This window comes from Lepisosteus platostomus, chromosome 13, assembly GCF_059453375.1.
Source record: "Lepisosteus platostomus isolate fLepPlt1 chromosome 13, fLepPlt1.hap1, whole genome shotgun sequence".
NCBI lineage: Eukaryota > Metazoa > Chordata > Actinopteri > Semionotiformes > Lepisosteidae > Lepisosteus > Lepisosteus platostomus.
Window position 1 is genome coordinate 13462051 of NC_142623.1, and position 19140 is coordinate 13481190.

Consider the following 19140-nt stretch of genomic DNA (forward strand, 5'->3'; position numbering starts at 1 on the left):
GAGGAGTGAGAGATTGTTACAGATGGACAGAGTGAGGGAGAGGAGTGAGAGAGGGAGGAGTGTGGGAGGAGTGGGAGTTTCTACAGATGGACAGAGGAAGAGAAAGGAGTGGGGGAGGGGCAAAGGCTCACTGAAGTTTGAATTCAGCCCTTAAAAGCCTCTCTGCTCTCTCCTCCTCTCTCAGTCCTTTGTCACCTCGAGACAGAGACGCAAGGTAAGTGAGAGACTGTGTGTGTCTTCATTTCTCTCCTGAGAGGGTGAGCCGTGGGCACAGAGAGGGTGAGGAGCAGTCTTCATCATCACCACGCTCCTGACACATGGAGAATTCTGAGCAGCAGTCGAACTTTGGAAAAAAGGATGTAGCTATATACAGCCCTGGGAATATAAAGGGATTCCTGTGATTGTAAAGAATTAACTTTCCATAAATCTGATGATGACAGAGTGTTAATGTGAAGATACAGAGGAGCTGGACTGAGTGTCTCTACAGATCTGAGGAGAATGATGATGGTGGTTATGGTCATGGTGATGATGCTGATAGTGATGCCAATGATAGTGATGATGGTGATAGAGATGAAGATGATGGTGATGATAGTGATGACAATGATAGTGATGACAATGATGATAGTGATGGTGATAGTGATGATGGTGGTGATTGATGATGCTCATGATAGTGATGATAGTGGTGGTGACAGTGTGTCAGCAAGTCGGATGTGTTTGTGATGCTTGTTTTGTGTTTGTCTTTCTCTGTACAGAGGCAGACGGTGTGTCTCTCAGCCCCAGTTCTTCTGCGACCAGCCATCCAGACGTGCTGCTGTGCTTCGTGGTGTCTCGGCCAGCTTTGTGCTGTTGTGTGCTGCGTAGTTGTGTACCTTCAAGTGTGTGTGTTGCACAGTGTAGCTCTCTTGTGCGGCGGTGCTTTGCTGCGTGGTGCTGCCCCTGTTGTGTTGTGTCTGGTTGTGTAGGTCCTGTGCTGTGTTGTGTAGAGATGGACAAGTCTGCGGGGCTCCTGAGCTCTCTATCCTGCCTGACCCAGACCTCCTCCCCGAAACAGCACAAACAGCCTCCTGCACCCCATACCCGGGGTTTTGGGGTCCCAGTGACAGTAGAGAGCTCAGTCCCCTTCTTGAGTGGGGGGTCATACTCCCTGGGACCCCTATACCCCCATCCTGGCCCCCAAGACTACCTGTCCTTCCCTCCGGCTCACCCCCCTGGCCACTCTGGTTTCCGACACCCCACGCTGGGGGGGTTCCCAGCCCTGCCCCCGTTCTCCCACTCCCCGGCCCCCCACCCCTCGCTCTCGTTCCCCGAGGGGATGGAGCGCCTCTCCAGCGCCTACGCCGCCGCCCTGGCCGCCACCGTGAGCACCAACAAGAGGCTGGGGTCCCCCGCGCCCCCCTGCACCCCTCCCGAGGAGCGCCCCCCGCCCCAGCGCCACGCCCGAGAGAGAGGCCGGCGGCAGAGGGACGACAGCGGGATGGAGGGCCTGCTGGACGCAGCCAAGAGGGGGCGCCGGACGGCCAGCCCCGACAGCGCCGGACCTGCTGGCCCGCGGAGAGGTGAGTGTGTCCGCGTGTCCGGGACGGACCAGAGTGAGTTCGGGACGGCAGGTCAGTGGAGCCGGCTGGCCAGTACCCCAAGGCCTCGTGCGGACCCCAGTTTCCAGCACACAGCAACCCGTATACAGCCCAGAGCTGCAGTTTAATACAGCCCAAAGTGCTGGACCTCCAGATCTCTCCCTCTGTCTCTTTCAATCTGTCTCTCTCCTCTCCTCTCTCTCAGTCCATCCTTCTCTTCTCCACCTCTCTCTCAGTCTGTCTCTCCTCTCCTCCTCTCTCTCAGTCTGTCTCTCCCCTCTCCTCCTCTCTCTCAGTCCATCCCTCTCCTCTCCTCCTCTCTCTCAGTCTGTCTCTCCTCTCCTCCTCTCTCTCAGTCTGTCTCTCTCCTCAATTCAATTCAAGGTGCTGTATTGGCATGACCAATGAATAAATCAGTGTTGCCAAAGCAAAACAAATACAGTTAACATAAAATCTACATTCCCAATATAGACACATCATAATACATTTACATATAAAAATATGGAGCATTATTGAGAGAAGCTCACTGTTCCTCAGGCTGTGACAGGAGATCACATACAGTACTGGGCTGCCAGTTCAACAAAGTTCCCTCCTCCCTCTCCCAGTAGGATTGGGACCCATTGTGATTCTGGAAGGTGCGGGAATTCTGGGATCCCAGAGTATCTGTCACAGTGCAGTAGGAAGTGCACCTCTGTCTCTATTTCTCCCCGCTGGCAGTGGGAGCACAGCCTGTCCTCTCTGGGCAGCCAGGTCTGCCTGTGTCGCCCAGTTTCTATGGCCAGGCTGTGGTCACTGAGCCTGTACTTCGTCAGGGTCTGTTTCTGTTGGCTGTTATTTATCTCGGTTAGATATTCAGCTAGTGTGTATTGTCTCTTTAGGGTTCTGTAGCATTCCAGTTTATGTTGTGTTTGTGTGTGTGTCCCAGTGTGTGAGATATTGCTGTTTGATCTGTGCTGTGATGTGCTTGGGTCTGAGTTGTGGTGCTCTAGCAGTGCTGTCCTGAGGCTGGTTAGTGTCGGTGTGGCTCAGGTCAGTGAGCCTCAGGACCAGCTGGCTCAGGGGGCTCTGTTTTAGGGCTTTGTGGTGGTAGGAATTGTGGTCGCTGTTTTTTAGGTTTAGCCAATACTTTACTACTCTTTTCTGTATGTTTATCAATAGTGGGTACTGGCCTAATTCAGCCCTGCACCCGTTGTTAGGTGTTTTTCTCTGCACACGGAGGATGTTTCTACAGATCTCCATGTGCAGAGTTTCTGTGGGGTGTTTGTCCCATTGAGTGTAATCTTGGTCTGTGAGGGGACCCCACACTTCACTGCCATATAGGTCCATGGGTTGGATTACACTTTCAAGTATTTGGAGACAGATTCTCATTGGTGGGTTGATGTTGAAAAGCCTCCTTCTTATTGCGTAGAAAGCCCTGAGTGCCTTCTCCCTCAGTGCCTTCAGTGCCAGGTCAAAACTCCCAGATGAGCTAAGAGTCAGACTGAGGTATGTGTAGCTGGATGTGTGCTTCAGTGTGGTGTTGTGGTATTTGTTTCCTGAGGTCTGGCTTCCTTCTGGAAGACCTGTCTCTCTCTCCTCCTCTCTTTCAGTCTATCCCTCTCTCCTCTCTCTCGGCAGCAGTGTGTGAGGAGCACAGGGTGTTGTTGTTGTGTTAATAGGAGCAGGATGGGAGAAACACAGGACAGGGTGCTGCCATTGTGTTGCAAAGTGTGCTGTGCTGGGAGGGAGGGGGAGGGAGAGTGCAGGGGTCAAGGGGTCGAGCTGAAAAGGAGCATCAATCTGTTCGGAATAATCAGCCCATTTGTCAAGAGGTAGAGACAGTGGGGGAGAGGAGGAGCAGGAACAGAGCATGGAGTGAAGGGAGAGGAGATGGGCGGAGGTGTGGAAGCACAGAGGGAGAGGAGTGAAGGGGTAGAGCGCTCAGGAGGACTTCTTCTCCTTTCTTGAGAACCCCCTGTAACCCCTCCGACACCCCAGAGCCCCCCCTCGCTGTGCAGGTGGCGTAACAATAGCCACCGCCCTCTGTCCTCTGTCCCGGGGGGCTGCTCATTAGCATGTGAAGGACCTGCTGTCTGGGAGGACGCTCCTGGGTGGGCTGGCTGTGAGAGCGTGGGGGTGGGAGCACCCCTGTGGGAGAGAGCTGCTGCTCTGGGTCCCGAGCCCCGAAAGTCAGGCTGGCTGCTCATGTGTGCTCCGTCCCCTGAAAATCAGGCTGGCTGTTTCCGTCTCTGTGTGGTGGGATGTCCTTACCCCAGTTCAGATTCTGTGGACCCCAGATCCTCTCCATCAGCTCTGTCCATAAGCCTGATAGCTGCCAGCTCCCTTCTCTGTGCCTCAAACAGGCCTGACCCCTGCAGGTTGAGCCTGAGCTCTGCGCAGGTCGGGAGAAGTGTGAGTGCGAGTCAAAAACGCCCCCTTGTGGCTCCGAGACGTACAGAAGGGGGGAAAGAGAGTAAGAGGGGGCAGACAAATCTCAACAGGGTTGCAGCCCAGAGTGTGATCTCTTGTCAAAGTGTGCCTGTCTCTCAGTAATAATAATACAGCGTGTGATCTCCTGTCCCAGCCTGAGGAACAGACAGTGAGTCTGTCTCTCAGTAATAATAATAATACAGTGTGTGATCTCCTCCCCCAGCCTGAGGAACAGACAATAAGCCTGTCTCTCAGTAATAATAATAATAATAATAATAATAATAATAATAATAATAATAATAATACAGTGTGTGATCTCCTCCCCCAGCCTGAGGAACAGACAGTAAGCCTGTCTCTCAGTAATAATAATAATAATAATAATAATAATAATAATAATAATACAGCGTGTGATCTCCTGTCACAGCCTGAGGAACAGACAGTGAGCCTGTCTCTCAGTAATAATAATACAGTGTGTGATCTCCTCTCCCAGCCTGAGGAACAGACAGTAAGCCTGTCTCTCAGTAATAATAATAATAATAATAATAATAATAATAATAATAATAATAATACAGCGTGTGATCTCCTGTCACAGCCTGAGGAACAGACAGTGAGCCTGTCTCTCAGTAATAATAATACAGTGTGTGATCTCCTCTCCCAGCCTGAGGAACAGACAGTAAGCCTGTCTCTCAGTAATAATAATAATAATAATAATAATAATAATAATAATAATAATAATAATAATAATACAGCGTGTGATCTCCTGTCCCAGCCTGGGGAACAAACAGTGAGCCTGTCTCTCAATAATAATAATACAGTGTGTGATCTCCTGTCCCAGGCTGAGGAACAGACAGTGAGCCTGTCTCTCAGTAATAATAATAATAATAATAATAATAATAATAATACAGCGTGTGATCTCCTGTCCCAGCCTGAGGAACAGACAGTAAGCCTGTCTCTCAGTAATAATAATAATAATAATAATAATAATAATAATAATAATAATAATAATAATAATACAGTGTGTGATCTCCTGTCCCAGTCTGAGGAACAGACAGTGAGCCTGTCTCTCTGTAATAATAATTCAGAGTGTGATCTCCTCCCCCAGCCTGAGGAACAGACAGTGAGTCTGTCTCTCAGTAAGGTCTTCTGTGATGTCCATAAATGTCCAATGTGTTCGTACTGTAAATGTTGTGTTAATTGGATCTGGTTTGAAAACACTGTAACTCATCAGTCAGCTCTTTGACTTTGAATTTACAATCGGAGACGCAGAGGGGAGGGAGAGGCGGGGTCTCCCAGGAGCTGTGTCTGATTTCATGGTGTCTCATTAAGCAGCTTCACACAGAATTGGAGGATGTGGAGGAGGAGGGGGGTGTCAGCGTGTCTAATTTCTGGGCTGCTCAGCCTGTGTTCTCCCCTGGCAGCGTGTCAGTGATTTGACCCTGCAGGCCCAGAGGCGACACAGGGGTGACCTCACACCAACGACACACTCCTTGGGGCTCAAAATGTTCTGCTAGTTCTCAAAATATGTGCCCTGCTTTGTGTGTTCCCCCTAGAGAGGTTCAGTGAAGCCCCCCTCTCTCTGCGATGCCCACTGTGTCAGACTGACCTCGCCCGAGCCGAGCTCCTGGACCACCTGCGCAGTGAACTGGAACACATGGACTCACTGCCAGCCAGGTACAGGGGAGAGGGGCAGACGTGAACTTTGTCCTTCACTGTACAGTACAGGTTGTCCACCCACTGCCAGTGGGGACAAGTGGAGACAGAGGTGCACTTTCTGCTGCAGTGAGAGAAATACTCTGTGATAAGACAAACATTCTTCTTTAAATTTTAAAAATCTAATCCCTGAATTCCCACACATACTAGAATCAGCTCCCAGTCTTAGAGAATGGGCCTTGCATAAACCTTGTGTGAAAGGTGTACGATTTATTAAACATGTGTGATCTAACAGGTTTATAATTCTGTGTTGAACTTACTGTACCACTCTGTCACTCCAGCCTCTCTCAGTCAGAGCACCTCCAGGAGCTGCAGGGCTGTGATCAGGTAAGTGAGGGTATTTTAGTGCACAGCAGTGCAGTATGAAAGAGTGCAGTGTAAAACAGAGTAGTACAGTGTGCAACAGTGCAGTGTGAAACAGTGCAGTGCAGTGTGAAACAGTGCAGTACAGTGTGCAACAGTACATCAAAGTGCAGTGCAGTGTGAAACAGTGCAGTACAGTGTGCAACAGTGCAGTGTGAAAGAGTGCAGTGCAGTGTGAAACAGAGCAGTATGAAACAATGCAACGTGAAACAGTGCAGTACAGTGCGTAAAAGTGCAGTGCAGTGTGAAAGAGTGATACAGTGTGAAACAGTGCAGTATGAAACGATGCAGTGTGTGACTGCAGTACAGTGTGCAACAGTGCGTAAAAGTGCAGTGTGAAACAGAGCAGTACAGTGTGACACAGTGCAGTGTGAAAGAGTGCAGTGCAGTGTGAAACAGAGCAGTACATTGTGCAACAGTGCAGTATGAAAGAGTGCAGTGCAGTGTGAAACAGTGCATGTGAAAGAGTGTGACAGTGCCAAACAGTTCAGTATGAAACGATGCAGTGTGAATACAGTGCAATACACTGAAATAGTCCAGCGCAGTATGAAAGTGCAGTACAGTGCCCAACAGTGTGGTGTGAAACACTGCATTGTGAAACATTGTAGTGCAGTGTGAAACAGAGCAGTACAGTGTGCAACAGTGCATGAGAAAGAGTGTGAAACAGTGCAGTACACTGTGAAATAGTGCAGCGCAGTGTGAAACAGAGCAATACAGTGCAGTACAGTGTCCAACAGTGTGGTGTGAAACACTGCATTGTGGAACAGCATAGTGTGAAACAGACAGTGCAGTGTGAAACAGTGCAGAGTGAAACCCTGTAACCCTCCTGATGTTCCCAGTAATGAGTCCCTCTCTCCCTCTCTCTATTTGCAGTCTCCCTCATTGGGGTCGCCCCCTTCCGAAGATGAGGGGCAGAAACTGGACAGACAGCAGGTGAGTCCACAGCAGTGGGACTTTTCACTGTCTCCCTGTCCATCTCTACAGCTGCTCAGAGTGTCCCAGGTCGCGTGGTTTGATTTTGCCTCGGTTGGGTTGTGCGCAGTGTCTTTTCTAACGGGTGACCCCCCTGTCCCAGATGTTCCTGCAGGTGAAGACCAACAGAGAGGCTCGTCTGGGAGGTGAGGGGCTGAGAGTAGTCGTGCTGTGAGTCTGTTGCTGCTGCTGCTGTCCTTCTGACCGATGTGTTTCAGTTCGTGCAGGGAGCTGCAGGAGGAACAGGGCTCTGGATGATCACCAGGTACGTGGCTCGATCGCCGATCCGCCCTGAAATGGTGCTGTGGCCAGGCAGCGAGAGGGCTGATTGATGAGGGGTTGATTATTGACTGGTTTCAGGAGGCCCCCCCAGTGAAGACACTCAGACTTACAGACTCAGAGGAGAACAGCGGGGACAGGACTCCCAGCGCTGGTGCAGGAAGAGAAGCAGAAGAATGTAACGAGGGGCTGGGCTGTGCCTCGCGCATTGAGGGTTTGTGTCCTCTACAGATCAGACATGCAGCCCTGGGGAAAAAACTACAGTTCCCAGAAGGCTTTAGGACATCCTCCTAGGTTTTCTGTTGTCAGTCTCAGGACTATGACAGCAGGAACATGAAATGAACAGATTCAGAGTGCAGAGCTCTATGCTATAATAGCACACTGATACGCAATACTGCACTATAATACACAGCAGAGAAACAATGAGAGGTCTCTGACTGTAGCATATTAACCCCCTTCCTCCTCTCTCAGGACAGCTGGGAACCCCCTTCGGTGTGGACAGTGAGCTGGACTCCGAGCCGGAGGGCTCCTCGTATCCTACACTCCCTGGAGAGATCCCCCTCTTCCTCAGTTCCTCACACTCCTCTGTTGTCTACTCAGGCTCAGTTCCTGTCATTTTCACTCCATTATCAATCATATCACAACTTCTCTGCTGAGTCTTCATCCTCCTCCTCTCAGTGCTTGATGTGTGATCCACAGTCTGCTCAGTTCAGCCTTTTTCCCTGAGCCCTGTCGTCTTCCCCGAGTTCACATCGCTTCCCTGACTCCGGAGCTCTGACCCCAGTCCTCTTCCCCGAGTTCACATCGCTTCCCTGACTCCGGAGCTCTGACCCCAGTCCTCTTCCCTGAGTTCACATCGCTTCCCTGACTCAGGAGCTCTGACCCCAGTCCTCTTCCCCGAGTTCACATCACTTCCCTGACTCCGGAGCTCTGACCCCAGTCCTCTTCCCCGAGTTCACATCGCTTCCCTGACTCCGGAACTCTGACCCCAATCCTCTTCCCTGAGTTCAGATCGCTTCCCTGACTCAGGAGCTCTGACCCCAGTCCTCTTCCCCGAGTTCACATCGCTTCCCTGACTCCGGAGCTCTGACCCCAGTCCTCTTCCCGTAGTTCAGATCACTTCCCTGACTCCGGAACTCTGACCCCAATCCTCTTCCCTGAGTTCAGATCGCTTCCCTGACTCAGGAGCTCTGACCCCAGTCCTCTTCCCGTAGTTCAGATCACTTCCCTGACTCCGGAGCTCTGACCCCAGTCCTCTTCCCTGAGTTCAGATCGCTTACCTGACTCCGGAGCTCTGACCCCAGTCCTCTTCCCGTAGTTCAGATCACTTCCCTGACTCCGGAACTCTGACCCCAATCCTCTTCCCTGAGTTCAGATCGCTTCCCTGACTCAGGAGCTCTGACCCCAGTCCTCTTCCCGTAGTTCAGATCACTTCCCTGACTCCGGAGCTCTGACCCCAGTCCTCTTCCCAGAGTTCATATCGCTTCCCTGACTCCGGAGCTCTGACCCCAGTCCTCTTCCCCGAGTTCACATCGCTTCCCTGACTCCGGAGCTCTGACCCCAGTCCTCTTCCCGTAGTTCAGATCGCTTCCCTGACTCTGGAGCTCTGACCCCAGTCCTCTTCCCCGAGTTCACATCGCTTCCCTGACTGCGGAGCACTGAAGCCAGACCTAAGCTCAGTCTTTTCCCTGACTCCGCACTCAGATTCCCAGTGCGAGACAAGGAAGCAGAGTCCAATAGCAGGAGTGAAGCAGATACAGCCATTAGCTGTACAGGGTGAGTAAATATGGGCTGGAATTTGATGACGAGGAGCCAGGAATTAGACTCATTCACTGATGATTTAGAACACTGGGAAGAAGATCGATTTGTATTATTCCTCATATTCCAGTTATTAAATTCAGTTCCTGTAAGCCGGGCAGCTGTGTTCGTCTGTGGCTGGTCAGTGTGCATTAGCCTGTCTCTCTCTGTCAGGGAGTCAGCAGAGCCGCTCCGAGCCCGCATCACAGCGCTGACGGCCCGACTGCAGCAGAGAGAGACCTACCGCTGTCACGTCTGCCTGGTGAGAGCAGCACTCCTTACACTCACACCTCTGAGAGTTCTGACCCGGCAGCGCCAGACCTGGAGCTGAAAGGGATCAATGCCTGTCAGTATTGAATATTTGCCCATGTGGCAATGAAGTGTGGTGTCCAGTCCCAGAACAGGATTACACGAAACACAGATATCCAACAGACAATGCAGACAGTCCTGTTAAAATACGTCATGTGCAGATAACAAATTCCAATCTTTTGGGGGAGAGGAAACACAACAGATCTTGTCACCCAGTGATCTCCTGTCACAACCCAAGGAACAGCAACCCTCTCTAATAATAATGTTATTAAGTATTTAGTAATTGTCACTATTTTGGCACCAGTGTGATGGGCTGCCAATAAAGATCTTCGAATTTGAGTTTGAATGAAGGCCACAGATTCACCACCCTGCTGACAACATTGACATCGCTGACACTGTCTTTATCCTGCACTTCTCTCTTCCCAGGACTCCTACTCTGTACCAGTGGCATCTATCCAATGTTGGCACATCCACTGTGAGGACTGCTGGCTCCGCTCACTGGTGAGGACCTGGACTGTATAAATAACCACCTGCTGTAACACTGTGTTAAAGTACTGGGACTGTAGCTCCTATTGTAACAGGACTGTTCTACTGCACTGGGACTGTAGCCCCTATTGTAACAGGACTGTTCTACTGCACTGGGACTGTAGCCCCTACTGTAACAGGACTGTTCTACTGCACTGGGACTGTAGCTCCTATTGTAACAGGACTGTTCTACTGCACTGGGACTGTAGCTCCTATTGTAACAGGACTGTTCTACTGCACTGGGACTGTAGCTCCTATTGTAACGGGACTGTTCTACTGTGCAATGAAACTAGTCTCCCGTAGGTCCCTGCTATCCTTTAGTCAGAGGAGAGCATATTACTCTGTTGTGTGAAGTGATTTTGACAAGTTGCCTCCCTGTTTTAGGGTTCAAAGAAGCTCTGTCCGCAATGCAACACAATAACCTCCCCCAGTGACCTGCGCCGGGTCTACCTGTGACAGGGTGCCAGAAACCTTCCCACCTGACTGCCATACTTGCATGTCACACCTATACCAAACCACACAAGCGAGCACTGGCGCCATCTGGTGTTCACCCTGCCTCTGTACAAGAAGCGGATTCAGTCACTATCCTCTGGCACGTGTACTGTAGGTCTCGTGACCTCTCTTGTGTCCCAGAGGTCATGTGACAAACCCCTTGTGCAGGCGCTGCCCTGAAACCATCACTTTCGAACAGATACTGCTGGAATAACTCTGCTAAACCCGCTGTCATTTTTTACAATAAAAGAGGCCAAGTTTGTATTTTGCATATCTTTTTAATTGTTGTAATAAAAGGAATGAAAAACATCAACATTTTGTCTGTACTGGATTTCATTTACACACAGACCACGCCCACCCAGGCAGGGCTCCCCTCTGCTCTTGTCATGTACCATGGTACCCAGATGGACAGTGCAGGACAGAATCCGTGAGTTTGAGACACAGCTGTCCTCTGCTCTGACCGGATAGTCCAGGGGTCAGGCAGCAGGAGGGAGCACGGCTGTCCTCTGCTCTGACCGGACAGTCCAGGGGTCAGGGACAGTCTGGTCAGGTCCCACAGTCTGGTCAGGGTGTAGGGCTTCCACCAGTCCACTTCAGCCCAGTTCACCAGCTCCAGCCACTGTGAATCGCTTGTAGGTCAGAGCTGAAACTAGTGTTACTGAGGGAACAGAGTATGAAAGGAGAGAGGGAGATTCCTGCAGCTCCTCAGTGCTCAGATTCGGAACCAGAGTCACTGTAATCAGCCACCAGAGACCTGACCTGCAGGGTTTTAGAGCAGGCATCCTGTTCCTCCACTGTCCCACAACCCCCTGCTGTACCTAGTGTTCCAGCTGCCTGGTAGCCGTCTGTGGTGGGTGCAGAGGTCGTGTGGTCCGAGTCTGTGCGAGTGCTGTGTATCTGCGCCCCCTGCTCTCGCACTGCAGGCTCTGCACTGCTCACACCCACCACCTCTGGCTCTGGTTTCCTCGAAGAGGCCCCCGCTTCTCTCCTCTGATCAACACTTGAATCGAGCCCCCCAGGGGCAGAATTCCTGCGCTGTGTGATGGAGATTTGTGTCCCGCCAGTGTCGGCCTTCTTGCGGACCAGGTTGAGGGGGGAACAGGCTGTCGAGGGGCCTGGCACACGGCCTGCTCCCGCTTTCCCAGCCAGTCCCAGTCTGCGCAGCGCACTTGAGGCCGGGGATTCGCCCCCGGGGGATGGAAACCAGGAGCGAGCAGCAATCTCCCGTCGCTTTAACTGCTGTCTGTCCTCGTAGGCTGGGGAGAGAGAGGTTACGACTGAGAAGGGCTCCACTGAATGTAGCAGAGTGTGCGGTGTGGTGCTGAGCCATTTTGTGCTGTGCCATGCGGTTCTGTGCTGCGCGCATCTGTGTTGCGCGGGGCTGTGGGGTGTGGTGCTGAGCCATTTTGTGCTGTGCCATGCGGTTCTGTGCTGCGCGCATCTGTGTTGCACGGGGCTGTGGGGTGTGGTGCTGTACAGTGCTGTGCGGCTCTGTGCTGCCTGGGGCTGTGGGGTGTGGTGCTGTACAGTGCTGTGCGGCTCTGTGCTGCCTGGGGCTGTGGGGTGTGGTGCTGTACGGTGCTGTACAGTGCTGTGTGCCTCTGTGGTGCGTGGGGCTATGGGATGTGGTGCTGCGCGAAGCTGTGCTACGTGGGGCTATGGGGTGTGGTGCTGTACGGTGCTGTGCGAAGCTGTGCGCCTCTGTGCTGTGCAGGGTTATGGGGTGTGGTGCTGCGCGAAGCTGTGCGCCTCTGTGCTGTGCGGGGTTATGGGGTGTGGTGCTGCGCGAAGCTGTGCGCCTCTGTGCTGTGCAGGGTTATGGGGTGCGGTGCTGTGCGAAGCTGTTCCCCTCTGTGCTGTGCGGGGCTATGGGGTGCGGTGCTGTGCGAAGCTGTGCGCCTCTCTGTGCCTCTGTGCGCCTCTCTGCGCCTCTGTGCTGTACGGTGCTGTGCAAATTTGTGCGCCTCTGTGCTGCGCGGGGCTGTGGGGTGTGGTGCTGTACAGTGCTGCGTGGGGCTGTGCAAAGCTGTGTGCCTCTGTGCTGCGTGGGGCTATGGGGTGTGGTGCTGTACATGTACAGTGCTGTGTGCCTCTGTGTTGCGTGGGGCTATGGGGTGTGGTGCTGTACATGTACAGTGCTGTGTGCCTCTGTGTTGCGTGGGGCTATGGGGTGTGGTGCTGTACATGTACAGTGCGGTGCGCCCCTGTGCTGCCCAGGGCTGTGGAGTGTGGTGCTGTACAGTGCTGTGCGGGGCTGCGCGGGGCTGTGTGCCTCTGTGTTGCGTGGGGCTGTGGGGTGTGGTGCTGTACAGTGCTGTGTGCCTCTGTGTTGCGTGGGGCTGTGGGGTGTGGTGCTGTACAGTGCTGTGCGGGGCTGCGCGGGGCTGTGTGCCTCTGTGTTGCGCGGGGCTGTGGGGTGTGGTGTTGTACATGTACAGTGCTGTGTGCCTCTGTGTTGCGCGGGGCTGTGGGGTGTGGTGCTGTATGGTGTTGTGCGGGGCTGCGCGGGGCTGTGCACCTCTGTGTGGGGCAATTGGGCTATGGGGTGTGGGGCAATACAGTACTGTCACTCACAGTCAAGGCTCTGGAAGGCAAGCAGGGAGGCCAGTTTCCTGTCGCCCTCAGACTCAGGGACAAGAGGGATGGACAGACTGGCTTTGTTCCGAAAAGCAGAGTCCTTCTCCTCCTCCTCAGCCTGCGCTTTCTTCTCCTCCTGACAGAGAGAGAGGGACAGACTGTTCACAGTGTGCGAGACTGACAGGGACAGGGAGAAATGGAGAGACCAGATTATTCTCCACCTGTAAACTCACTAACCACCTTTGTAATTCTTGCACACACTCCTGCAATACACTGCTCACTGAAAGATGATGGCCAAGCTCCCAGCAGTCTGGAACTTTAAAAGGAGAAGAGGGGAAACACCACCCCTGCTGGACAGCTGGAGCTCTGTCCACTATGTCTAGAAGTGGCAGAATACCTCTGCCATTCTGTCAGTTTCATAATGGGTAACAACTCAATTAAACGAGGGGCTTTTCCTCTGTGAACCTACAATTATCACGCTAAATTATCACGCTAAAAGTACTGTTTTTACAAGACAGTAAAAGTAAATTACAATAATCTTGATGGGTAATAAAAATGTGGCTGGCACAGTGGTATGATGGTCTGCACAACTTGGTCCAATCTGGTCTAGGTTGTCCTCTGTGTGGAGTTCCTCCCTGTGTCTGTGGGGGTTTTCTCTTAACTGCCCCTGGTGTGTCTGCGCTGGACTGGGGGCTCTGGGCTGCCCCTGGTGTGTCTGCGCTGGACTGGGGGCTCTGGGCTGCCCCTGGTGTGTCTGCGCTGGACTGGGGGCTCTGGGCTGCCCCTGGTGTGTCTACGCTGGACTGGGGGCTCTGGGCTGCCCCTGGTGTGTCTACGCTGGACTGGGGGCTCTGGGCTGCCCCTGGTGTGTCTGCGCTGGACTGGGGGCTCTGGGCTGCCCCTGGTGTGTCTGCGCTGGACCGGGGGCTCTGGGCTGCCCCTGGTGTGTCTGCGCTGGACTGGGATAATTTGGATGGATGGACGGAGTGATAATTTAGCTTGGATGGGCGAGAAGGTGCTCAAGTACAGCACAATCCCACCACGCTGGTCTCCTTAACTCTCCAGCTGGGGGCTCTGGGGAATGCGGGCAGCAGCAGGGGCATCCGTGTCCTGGCCAGGCCCGGCTCAGCAGGCTCCGTCTCCAGAGCGGGGATCCCCCGACCAGGCTGGAGAGGGCGCTCCTTCCAGTCAGCATGTCCTCCACCCCGATGGCACAACTAACACTTTCACCATGTTGACACACCACTACCACCTACCCGGAACTTCCTGCGGAGGGCGCTGTTGACCTGGAAGTCGTCCCTCCAGGCCTCCTGGTGCTCCTGGATCTGGGAGAGGGTTGGGATAGCGGCACGCAGCTTCTCCCGGTCCTTCCCGCCGTGCTCCAGCCGGAACATGGCGTCCGTCTCCAGCTTCTCCTTGTCGCTGCGCTCTGAGACATGGGGAGACACAGCGGGAGAATGACACAGCCCAGCCCAGCAGCAGAGTGAGGGGTGAGCCAGGAGAGGGGCAGGGGGAAGGGGGTGCCATACCGGTCACCAGAATCTGCTCGTTGTCTGCAGGGTCCCAGCGCTCCTCCTTGCGGCAAGCCCCGCTGACAATGACGTAATCGCAGCTGGCCGGGTCCGTCTGCATCTCGATATAGTTCACACACAGGTGGCACTTCATCCTGAACCTGAGACACAGAGAGAGCTTCCTCTTCATCCTGAAATTGTCTCTCTCTCACACACATCTTCCTCTTCATCCTGAACCTCTCACACACACCGGAGGAGTGCACACGCTATCCATACAATTCCATTGTACCAGTACCGGTTACATATGGCAATAATGTTCAAGTTCAAGTTCATACCTGTAGATAGGGGTGGTGTAATAGTTCCCCACCTTCTTCTTCTCAGCATTGTATCGTACCCCTGCAGCACAGAAAAGATGAGAAGTACTGAGCATGCTCGCACGCACACTCTCCACTGAGCACAGGAGTGCTCGCACGCTCGCACGTTCGCACGCACGCGCTCCGCTGAGCACAGGAGTGCTCGCTCGCAACCCAATCACACAACGGCAGAGGAAAGAAGGCTGACACGGGGAGGAAAAGGGTGAGGGGTACAGGCTCATACCCATGCCAATGTGGTTCTTGCAGCCATCACACCAGATGTTGTAGGGCATCTCAAACCTGCAGACAGACAGGTGTCACTGGGACCATCTCACCCACGGGAGCCACGCAGAGATTAGTCTATAGCAGTGGTTCTCAAACTTTTTGGACCAAGTACCACCCCTAATCCAACCAAAGCATCCAAGTACCACCTACAAGTCATCATCTCATAGGAACCCCAGAAATTCTCAATGACCAACATGAGCGCGCGTGCACACACACTCACACATACATATAATAAATATTATAATAATAAACTTTATTTGATATAGCACCTTTAAAGGTGGCTTCTCAAAGTGTTTTACAGAAAAAAAAACATTAACAACAACTAATAAAAAAGCACCATTTCAGTGAGAGAGGTGAGCCTGTTTAGTTGAGCAAAGCAGATGTGAATTAATTTTTCGAGCCTTGATACAATTCACAACAGAGTCTAACAGATATTAAATCGTCAGGCATTTTCTTGACGGCAAAGGTCTCACGGTGGATGTTGTAATGCGTACATTAATTTCTGGAGCAACCTAATTCGTGCAACTACACCGTTATGTCGGCTTGTCGTTGCTGTAGCACCGTCTGTACAAACTCAGACGCATTTTATCCAGTCGAGGCCATTCTCTTCGATAAATTCATTCAGAAGCTGAAATATGTGCTCTCCTGTAGTTCCTGTTGGTAGCGGTTTACAGAACAGAAAGTCTTCATGGGACATGCCCTCAAACTCGTATCTAACGTAAACGAGCAAATTGGCCAAATCGACTACAGACTCATCTAATTACAGTGAAAAACATCTGCTCATCTTAACGCGCGCTGTCAGCGTACTTTTGATATAATCCTTCATTTCAATAATTCTATGAATGACTGTGTCTTTCAGGGGGAGGGGGGCAGCAGGTCAAGCTGTTTAGCAGCTTTTTCTCTACACATAATACGTGTCAGCTCTTTTGCCAACGGTAAATAAGGTTCTTCAAAAATAGTGTAGCTTACCTGCTTTAGCAATACGCAAGCTTGCATTTTTCCGCGTTTCCGTTTTTATTTCCGTATTCATTTAATGTTTTTATTTCATGCGCATGGGAGCGAAACAGAGACGCTCGGTGTATTTTTCTCAAATTAGAACAGTTCTTAAATATTTTTCTGTTATCACGCTTTCGTGTTCACAAGATTAACTGCGTTCGTAGCACGTATTTCTATGCATTCCTGTGTTTAGAACGTTGGCATAGTTCCAAAATCACGCACATTCTCCTTTCTCCCTATTTGCTGGAGATACAGTAGCTTTTTTTAAATACAATTGGTCACTTGCATCCGTAGCACGCATTCCCTATAGAGTGGTATAGAATTACAGAGTATCTCTTGTGTCCACTGAAGTATTAGCGCGCACTGTATCGTAGTACGTAGGCTGCGTATTCAACACGTATTAAAATACAAAATATGAAAGCCCGTCCCGATTTTTCAGTGCACACCACACAGTTCCAGGGTCATTTGGCGTACCACTTGGCGGCACTCCACGTACCACTGCCGGTACGCGTACCACAGTTTGAGAACCACTGGTCTATAGTATTCAAGCTGGTACAGAAACAGTATTGTACACTACAGCTTGCTATAGTCCACAGTGTGTGATTCTCAATGCACGTTACCCTGTGTGCACTGCAGTGACTCACCGGATGATGAGGATGCCCTGGGACAGTTTCCTGGCCCTCTCCCGCAGAGGGTGGCTGTTCCTGTAGCCATTGAGTGACCCATGCTGGAAGACAGACACACGCAAACTGAACTTTTTTCCCCAATTAGAGGCCCTCTTTTTGCTTAAATCACGAATTTCTAGTTGCAAGTATACCTACAAGGGTGGCATGATTGCAAAATGGTTAGCACTTCTGCCTCGCAGTGCTGGGGCCCTGGGTTCAATTCTGGACCAGGGGTGCTATCTGCGTGGAGTTTGTATGTTCTACTCATAATCGCTTGGCTTTCCTCTGGGTGCCCCAATTTCCTCCCACAGTCCAAAAACTTACTAGTAAGTTAATTGGCTTCTGGGAAAACTGGCCCTGTTGTGAGTGTGTGTGTGTCTGTGTGCCCTGTGATGGACTGGTGTCCTGTCCAGAGTGTATGCCACCTTGTGCCCACTGCTTGTTGGGACAGGCATCCTGAATTAAATGAAGCGGGTAGAAATTGGATGGATCAGTAAAATCAGGAGTAGTCAGGGAAATGCCTGTGTATTTATTTGTTGTTATGCCTGGACCACATTGCTATTGACCTGTCATGCCTACAAAGCATGACTCAGAATGGATATGAACTCTGTGTCACACAGACAGGCACACCAAGCTTGTCTCTCTCTGAGTGACACAGACAGACACACCAAGCTTGCCTCTTGCCCTTGTCTCACTCTCTCACCTTGGCTGGGTCGAAGTCAGGGGGATAATATTTGTTCACTCCTTTCCGCTCCCCCTGAAAGAAAAAACCCCACAAATGAACACAAATCATAAGAGGACTGAGAAACGTGAGACATACTCAGAGGGAAGACTGCAGACAGGCAGAGACCTCACAGGTACAGGAGAGGGGGACAGAATGGCCACCGCTCAGAGCACAGGGAGAGAGGAGACGGGAGACAGAGAAGGACAGAGAGTGAGGGAAAAGGAACAATGAAGAAAGATCAGAGGAGCTAGTGAACAGTTCTCACCATCTTGAGTCTGGGGCCACTGACACTGAGGACAGCGTTTCACACTCAGAACACAGGACACCTCAGGAATAGCACACACCCCGGTCACTACAGCACCCCGACACCTCTGGAACAGAACACATCCCCGTCACTACAGCACCCCAACACCCCGAAACCTCTGGAAAAGAACACTCCCCCACCCCCCCGTCACCTGTGGAATAGCACACACCCCGGTCACTACAGCACCCCGACACCTCTGGAACAGAATACATCCCCATCACTACAGCACCCCAACACCCCGAAACCTCTGGAAAAGAACACTCCCTCCCCGTCACCTGTGGAATAGAACACACCCCGGTCACTACAGCACCCCGACACCCCGAAACCTCTGGAAAAGAACACTCCCTCCCCGTCACCTGTGGAATAGAACACACCCCTGGAACAGAACACATCCCCATCACTACAGCACCCCGACACCCCGAAACCTCTGGAAAAGAACACTCCCTCCCCGTCACCTGTGGAATAGAACACACCCCGGTCACTACAGCACCCCGACACCCCGAAACCTCTGGAAAAGAACACCCCCCCCGTCACCTGTGGAATAGAACACACCCCTGGAACAGAACACATCCCCATCACTACAGCACCCCGACACCCCGAAACCTCTGGAAAAGAACACTCCCTCCCCGTCACCTGTGGAATAGCACACACCCCGGTCACTACAGCACCCCGACACCTCTGGAACAGAACACATCCCCGTCACAACAGCACTCCGACACCCCGAAACCTCTGGAAAAGAACACCCCCCCGTCACCTGTGGAATAGAACACACCCCGGTCACTACAGCACCCCGTCACTACAAGCACCCCAACACCCCGACACAGCTAGAATAAAACAGACCCCTATCACTACAAGCACCCCGACACACCTATAATAAAACACACCCCGAAAACCCAAAACCGCGTGAACAGAACACGGCGTTGTGAAACACAAAACTATGAGAAGAAACTACCAGAGAACTGTAACTCCTTTTGGCCTGTGGAGATTGTGTTATTAATGTTGTTACATCACAAAAAACAAGTATATTTACATTATATAAACAAAGGAAGGTTTCAAAAGACGCTCGGAAGCGATACACAGCAGTGACGTAATTAATAATATGTTCAAAATACAAACATATACATCTATATTTCAGTAAAATGTAAAATGTTTCAGTAAAAAGTAACGACAGACGTAAACAAATTACTATGCAATACTCACGCTAGCTCCTCTCGAAAATTGTTCGACGTCACTTCCTTTGCGTGGGAACGAAGTGAATGTGAATGGTCTAAATACATTTATGATAGGTGAAGGTA

The 19140-nt window shown here is 51.7% G+C and overlaps 2 protein-coding genes across 11 annotated transcripts; one reads left to right on the forward strand and one right to left on the reverse strand.

The window, feature by feature from the left end:
- The first annotated feature begins 196 nt into the window (after nt 1–196).
- Nucleotides 197–10744, forward strand: LOC148649964 (E3 ubiquitin-protein ligase RNF220-like). The gene is made up of 13 exons (XM_088603232.1): nt 197–214; nt 753–1556; nt 5534–5654; nt 5975–6020; nt 6930–6989; nt 7132–7174; nt 7247–7293; nt 7389–7521; nt 7779–7839; nt 9012–9083; nt 9279–9366; nt 9840–9914; nt 10323–10744. Exons 2-13 carry the CDS (start codon nt 986–988, stop codon nt 10392–10394), a joined length of 1389 nt encoding a protein of 462 aa, XP_088459358.1. The 5' UTR covers nt 197–214; nt 753–985; the 3' UTR covers nt 10395–10744.
- yju2b (YJU2 splicing factor homolog B) lies at nt 10689–19139 on the reverse strand. Of its 10 annotated transcripts, XM_088603243.1 has the most exons (11): nt 18083–18377; nt 17997–18039; nt 17807–17867; nt 17521–17574; nt 16797–16879; nt 15116–15171; nt 14854–14914; nt 14537–14679; nt 14264–14436; nt 13005–13143; nt 10689–11686 (listed from the first exon to the last, which is right to left on the reverse strand). In XM_088603243.1, exons 3-11 carry the CDS (start codon nt 17807–17809, stop codon nt 11136–11138), a joined length of 1263 nt encoding a protein of 420 aa, XP_088459369.1. In that variant the 5' UTR covers nt 17810–17867; nt 17997–18039; nt 18083–18377; the 3' UTR covers nt 10689–11135. The 10 variants fall into 10 exon arrangements, with proteins under 10 accessions (XP_088459369.1, XP_088459366.1, XP_088459367.1 ...); XM_088603240.1 differs by lacking the exons at nt 17997–18039; nt 18083–18377 and adding an exon at nt 19046–19139 and having other exon boundaries at nt 17807–17912; XM_088603241.1 differs by lacking the exons at nt 17997–18039; nt 18083–18377 and adding an exon at nt 18798–18815 and having other exon boundaries at nt 17807–17912.
- Nucleotide 19140: the final 1 nt, after the last annotated feature.

What these genes read in the sequence shown, in the direction of transcription:
- LOC148649964 (XM_088603232.1), top strand. Translation starts at nt 986, where the DNA reads ATGGACAAGTCTGCGGGGCTCCTGAGCTCTCTATCCTGCCTGACCCAG. An exon ending in AGCTGCAGGGCTGTGATCAG is followed by an intron (nt 6,021 to 6,929) that starts GTAAGTGAGGGT and finishes CTCTATTTGCAG; the next exon opens with TCTCCCTCATTGGGGTCGCC. An exon ending in ACTGCTGGCTCCGCTCACTG is followed by an intron (nt 9,915 to 10,322) that starts GTGAGGACCTGG and finishes TCCCTGTTTTAG; the next exon opens with GGTTCAAAGAAGCTCTGTCC.
- yju2b (XM_088603240.1), bottom strand. An exon ending in CTGACTTCGACCCAGCCAAG is followed by an intron (nt 16,880 to 17,520) that starts GTGAGAGAGTGA and finishes TCTGTCTTCCAG; the next exon opens with CATGGGTCACTCAATGGCTA. An exon ending in CGAGCAGATTCTGGTGACCG is followed by an intron (nt 14,437 to 14,536) that starts GTATGGCACCCC and finishes CCCATGTCTCAG; the next exon opens with AGCGCAGCGACAAGGAGAAG.